General features: G+C 39.4%; 1 protein-coding gene across 5 annotated transcripts in view; it reads right to left on the bottom strand.

Annotated features, from left to right (window-relative positions):
• Positions 1–2,979: 2,979 nt before the first annotated feature.
• The window catches only part of PIK3CG (phosphatidylinositol-4,5-bisphosphate 3-kinase catalytic subunit gamma), a 35,811-nt gene continuing 32,026 nt past the window's right edge, over positions 2,980–6,764 (bottom strand). For all 5 annotated transcript variants that reach the window (XM_074367657.1, XM_010946704.3, XM_074367656.1 and 2 more), the window contains one exon: positions 2,980–6,380. In XM_074367657.1, the coding sequence (XP_074223758.1) occupies positions 6,102–6,380 (279 nt within the window). In that variant the 3' untranslated portion in view covers positions 2,980–6,101. The remainder of the gene's footprint in view (positions 6,381–6,764) is intronic.

Raw genomic sequence — 6,764 nt, 5'->3', positions numbered from 1 at the left:
TGTACTCCGCATTTCCACTAGGATCTCTCAAGTCTCAGATTCCTTTAAATCTCTATAAATTAGAGGTGTCAAAACCATCTACCCAATGAAAACTGCAGACTGCTCTGCCATTATGAGCAATTATTGTCTAAGCAAGGAGGTGCTCCCAAAAGGAATAATTGTCTTTTCTGATTTCCAGAACCATAAGATAGAGAGAACAGAGCCTTGGAGAGGTCAGGGGTTTGGCAGTGGTTTGTGGCCTCGGGATTTCCCCAGCGGAAGCCCTCAGTAGTCACAGGGCCAGTTGTTTTGTAGCACAGGTGCTTGGTAATGATACAAAGGACAGCTGCTGGGTGGGAGGCCATCCTGGTCCCTAAGAGCTGGTGTTCTACATCTAGTGGTGGGAGATGCTGCTCAGCCAACAAACCTTGTATGTGGCTGGAAATGGTGGGGGTAATGGTAGGTACCTCTCTGCAGATAGTAGGGGCCCATTTTAACTCTTAAGTGTAATCAAAAGAATTCGGAGCTCAATGCTCTGAGTATAAAAGTTCTCAGATGACTGTCCATCTGCTGTGAGATACAGAGAAGTGCTGCAAGTGGATTTTATGTTCCTTGGTAGGTCCCTGTCCCCATTACATCTTCCAAGTTAGATTGATATGTGCATTATGAACCCAGACTCAGAGCCCAGCTCCCAGAAGAGAAAATTCTTACCAAAGCAGCAGGCAATGAGAACTAAGCTGTACTAATGAGTGAATGCTTAGGGGGAAAATCTGACATTCATGAGAAGTGAAAATGAAGCAGTTTGCACCTCCAAGGGGAGCCTTAACTGTGTGCTAGAGAGCTCAGCATGGCCACACGGGCTGCACAGGTTTGCAGAGCCGAGAACTGGGCCAGGCAAGGCATCCCATAGTGATTGAAGAGATAGCATCCCTGGAGGCCCTCCTGCTCCAAAAGCATTGTCATTTTAGGGGATGGATCCGGGCGCCTTAGTGTATCACAGTCACAATCAGGCAGTGTCATTAGATAAAACAGGAAGCTTTGACATTGTCATCTTTATGCCAAGAAGTTTCAACAACTACTTTCTTTGATGCCTGTGCTTGATAATTATTGACTTCACGTGATTATTTTCCCTTTGAGAAAATTTCTGAGCTTTTAGTGAGGCTTGATATAAGCTAAAGGATACGATTATCATGCAGATAGCACTTTTTCCCCCAAAATGAAAGACTTAATTTTTTCCTCTTGTCAAGAAATTCGGATAATAGAAGGTCAAATCCCCCAAAATCCAAGAGGGAAAATGAATGCAAAGGTTAAAAAAAAATCACTATTAATAGTTTGGTATGAGTATATCTCTCAGCCTTTAATGCATACACAAAGCTATATTTTAGCTGGAATATAACTGTAAAGTAATACTGTCCTGTAACCACCTTGTGTCTCCTCTTAGCAGTTATAAGTCTACTTGGTTGTCAACAGATTTTGATCTACCTTTTCAAGGGCTTCTCTGCAGTCCCTTGTATGGATGTGATTTAATTAATCAGGCTGCTACTGAGAGGGGCTTTTAGGTTGTTTCCAATTTTTGGTTGTTACAAAGAATGCTGGCAACTGTTTTTGCCCGTAAGTCTTTCTGCACTTGTGCAATAATTTCCGAAGGATGAATTCTTGGATTGGACTTGCTGGGCCAGAGAACAGATGCTGTCTTCAGTTTCTTAATTTTGACAAAATACCGTGCACGAATTTACCAACTTAATCTGTTTTCAACATTGTGATAGAGCGTTCTTTCCCTCAATTATCACCAACTCTGGGCAGTACCAGTATTTACTTATCTGATGGTGAAAAGGAGCTCACGTTTTACTTTGCATTTGTTTAATCAGTAGTGATTTGGAGTCTGCTGTCATATGCTTATTGACCACATGTATTTTGTGTCTGTGAATTCAACAGTTTCTAATGAAATATTTATATTTTTCTTACTGAATTGTTAGAGCTTTTTAATATATTAAGCATATTAGCGCTTTGTCATATATTTTGCTCACAATTCACTCTTTTTGGTAACAGCAGAAAATATCAAACAGGTTTACTTACCTAAATTCTGTAATCCCCTTAACCCACAAAAAAACCCCCGTAGTATTTTTGGTTATTGAGATTGTATAAGTTTTGTAGGGATACCATAAAAAAGTATCGCAAACTTGGTGGCTTAAAACAAGAGAGATGTGTTCTCTCCCGATTCTGGAGACTAGAAGTCTGAAACCAAGGTGTTGGTAGGGCCATGCTCCCTTGGAAGCTTCTAGGGAGGATCCTTCCTTTCCTATTCAAGCTTCTGGCAGCCCCAGGAGTTCCTTGGCTTATAGACACATCATTATAATCTCTTCCTCCACCACAGGGCATTCTTCCTTCTCTTAAGTATTCCATTCATAATGTATTAGAGTCCACTTCATCTAAACTTGATTACACATGCAGAACCTATTTTCACTCACAGATGCCAGGGGTTAAAGACTTCAGCATATCTTTTTGGGGACACAGTTCAACCCACAACAGCCCCCATGATGATGCATCTGCTATCACCAGCAAATTACAAACTCTTTAAGGACTGGGACTGGGTCAGTCTTGTTTCATATTCTAATCCCCACTACGTAGCACAGTTTCTAGTAGGTAGTGGGCACTCCATAAAGATTTCTTTAAAGAAAGAATTTGAGTTTTAGGAATATCTGGCCTTTTGGACATTAGAAAATGTGTGTGGAGAACACAAGATATCAGATTCTTTCTCTTCTTTAAATTTCATTTAACAATTTGCGACGAAAATACAAATACAAGTTGGGGGAGGACTGGACTGCCCACAAGAGGGAGGCGCCCAGTTCTCTGGGTGGTACTTAAGCAGAGGTGTGTGCTTTTATTCCCTAGTATCTATCCTGAAATGAGTCTTTGAGAAAATGCAGACAAGCACCAGACTAGAACCAGATTTCGTGACCAGAACTGTTAGATTGGATTAACCAGAAAATAACACTGCAGGAGCTTTAAAAATCAAAATTTCTTTAATTTTTTCTTTACATAGTAAAATATAATTTACAATTTATTTCATAGGGCAGAGAGAGCCTCACTTACCAAATGCCAGAATTTACTCCAGAAACTATTTTTCAGACTCATTTCAAAAAAATAATTAATTTCCATTTGTACAGCCTCCAAATTCTACTACAGAATTGCTACATCTAACCTTTGAAAAAAATTTGTCTCCTATAAATGATATATTTAATAAAGTTATTTTTTTTTTATCAAGAATTTGCTCAAGGAGCTGATATATTTTATGATACTATCTCCACTTACCCCTACTCTCACTGAAGCCAGTCAATGCAGTCATGTGGGACTGGGTCTAGAGAATCTGCTTTGCCTCACTTTAATGGCCATAGTTCCAGTCCCAAAGCAATAGGTCAGCGTTTTAGGACCTAACGTACAGCCATAGAGATGAGGTATTTCAATTTGAACAGAAGCAACATTTTGATCTGGCATGTTACCTGCACTCACACAGTTGTGGTCTAAATGTAAGCTGAGTACCAAAGCCATTGTTCAGATACACCCAGTGCCAGCTCCCTGGGCTTGTGAACTGTGCAGTGACTCATGTTCAGAAGGTTTTGTACTCCACTGTTGCCAGCTTGAATCTCTTAATCACTTGTGAACCACAGCCCTGGCATTTTCATTCTGTGCTGGGCTCTGCAAATGTAGCCAGTCCTAGATTCACATAAAAGCTGCTTTGACTTGAATAACCTGACTTGTGATCTCTGTTTTCATTTGGCATTGATGATGGGGTGTGGGTAGTTCCCAACTTCTCCTTCCAATAGGAAGATGTCCTGAGTTCTAGGACAGTTTCAAAGGTATACAAGTTGTGGGTCATGTGATTCATTGGAGACCATGAAGGAAGCACACAAAGGTGGTTTTTGTTTATGTATAAGTCTATAGAATTAAAATTATACCTTCATTGCAATATGGAAGAATCAAGCCCAGTGTAATATGTGTGTGTGTGTATATATATATATATATATATATATATATATATATAGTCAGCATAATGAAAGAACTTGTTCATTTGAAGAGCAAATTTGTACACACGTGCACTGATAAGCTAAATATGATACATTCTTCTGCAATTCTTCTATTATTAAGACAATTATTTCAGCAATTCAGACAAAAAGTGAAATCTGTACAAGGTCTGAGCTCGACCGTGCTTTATAAGAATAATGAAACATCCTCTTCTGAATTAGAAAGTACCATTCTTCCTGTTCTTCAAAAGAATGGTGGGGAATTGGTCCAAAAAAATGCTATAAAATGTCTCCTCTCCATTCACATAGAGGAATAAATATTTCATTACAGGCATGGTCCTCTGTATAGGGGTCAGAGCATGATTTTAAAAGGACAAGTTGTCAAGGAAGAGGAACTCTTTCTCAATACATTAGGAGCCGGGGAAAGGCTCAGTGGGCAAGGAAGCAGTGTTCCCTACAGTTTCAAAGGCCATCGGGGCTTCCAAACTCTTGCTGCATATTAGAATCACCTGGAAGACTTGGACAAACAGTGCGATCTAGGTCTCATCCCAGACTAATTCATTATAACCTGAGTGAGGTTGGGCACTCAGGCAGGGTACTTTTTAAAGTATCCTGGTGATTCTGATTTGCAGCCAGACATAAGAACCACTGGGCTTTTGTGTACTCAAAAATAAAGGTCTGGGCTACACCAAACAGGTGTCTCTTTAGAAAATTAAAAAATTAAATATATATTTATATCTGATTATACTTAAACAGACACCATGCACACAGTTATTTCTATGTAAATTATTAACCATTGGTAATTTAAAAATATTTTATAAATAATTTAATGATCTTTCTCTGTTAAGCAACACTTCCAATAAATAATAAAATACTTAAGAGATGAAAAGAGTTTTTAAAGAAGACATTTCAGTTATTTTTAGGAAATCTGAAGAATGCATTGAAGTGTAAAGTCTTTTCAACTGCAAGATGGAAGAGGACAGTGTTCTTCCTAACCGGGAGGACGTTTTAGATGTCAGATAGCTACTTCCATTAAAAAGAAAGGAAAAACTGCTCAGACCAACATCGAAAATTAAGGCATTTGGAAACGCATCCATATTTTCTAGAGTGTCTCCTTTAAAAATAAACTTAAAAAAAAAAGCCAAAAACCTCACCAAATGTCTTTACAAATAAGTACCTAAAATTACAGTAACTCTGGAGGAGAAATCCTTTTTCAACTAATTTTTGAGTTCTAGGGTAAAAGGTGTTCTTGAATATTTTAGAACTGTGTGTCAGGAGTTGTGGGAAGGTGGCAACTGAGGAAGAAGAGAAGCAGGGAAAAGGCGGGGGGATGTGTGTGTGGGGTGACTATAAAGGCCTCAAATGACTCCCTTTAGTCACTTCCTGTTTCTGTGCTAGAGACTTGATGGTTCACTCTGTGGGCAGAGTTGAGACAAATGTTACTGTTCATAACTTGGAACCAAGCCAGCAGAGAAGGGCCAGGGCACAAAGGTTACGACTTTCCATTTGTGTTTGTGAGTCTCAGTGGTAACAGAATCTAATGACACAAAAGACACTGAAAAGACCAGCTCGATTTCCTCACTTTTAGCACATCACTAACATCTGCAGACCTGGAGGGGATGTCTGGAAGCAGCATTTAAGGAGTGAGACAGAAGTTACAACGATCACATTTTTTCTGTGAAGAGTTTGAGAAACACGAGGGTAACCAAAATTGGGAGGAAACCCAGATGAAAATAGATGTTATTTTTCATTCAGTTATTCTCAAGAATTTCCAGAAGCACTCAATAATCTGATAGTCAAAACATCAGTCACGATGAGGACGTAATTAGGCTGCTGAAACTCAGAATGTTCTCCATACTCACCAAGACAAATGAGAAAAAACAAACCAGCAAATAAGCCTGAAAGTGAACATTACTTCAGATGTGCCAAGATTTTTCTTCATGAAGAGTTCAGCTAGGAAATAGCTATACTTCTCATGTACCAGCTTTCATAATGTCCTATGACTTTTTTTTTCTATGACATTTTAAATCACTTTCGATGACTGTCATGCTGATTTAAAGCCTTAGAACACTAACTCGTTTCTAATTCCAGCCCGAAGTATTAGGCGGAATGTTTCTCTCCTTGTTTGATGCCAAGAACAAGATGCAGGAACCAGTTAAACTGCACAGTCCATCCTTTGTCTCTGCAAACTTCAATCTGATCCAGAAAATACTTCTTAGCGTCCTCCTCACTTTTCCCCACTGTGAGGGCATCCCGAATGTAGTCAATGTCTTCTTTGCTGGTTAGCTGGGGCATCCCAGTCATCAGCATCATGGAGAACAGGATGATCAGCAGGTTTGTGTGATGACGAAGGGCTAGGTAAGCCTTAACGCAGACGTCCTGGGTAAAGGAAAAGGAGCCGGTATTAACTGTTGTTGTGGTGACTAAAGAGGCTAAAGACCAGTGAGCTTTTGAAATTTACATGGCATTATCCTGTCCCACAGAGGAAGTCATCACAAGCAAGGCAGGTCCCCTGCCTCAAATAAAAAACTTGAGAACATAAACGGCTTTTATCATCTCTTAAGCACTTCAGTGTGGTTGCATACATCCAGCGTGTGCACAAGGAAAACTAACTGATACAGTAAACTTCATCTTATTCTTTACTCTACCTTTTTACTTCGATTTCTTGCCTGGGAAATTGAGAGTGGAAATTTCTGTAGTCTCTGAAGAGGAAGGAGTCTGTTTTAAAACACCTTACTGGAATCAGTACACTTTTTGTCAGCG

The sequence above is a fragment of the Camelus bactrianus genome, chromosome 7 (genome assembly GCF_048773025.1).
Source record: "Camelus bactrianus isolate YW-2024 breed Bactrian camel chromosome 7, ASM4877302v1, whole genome shotgun sequence".
Classification (NCBI taxonomy): domain Eukaryota; kingdom Metazoa; phylum Chordata; class Mammalia; order Artiodactyla; family Camelidae; genus Camelus; species Camelus bactrianus.
This window is presented reverse-complemented; position numbering and strand designations above follow the sequence as displayed.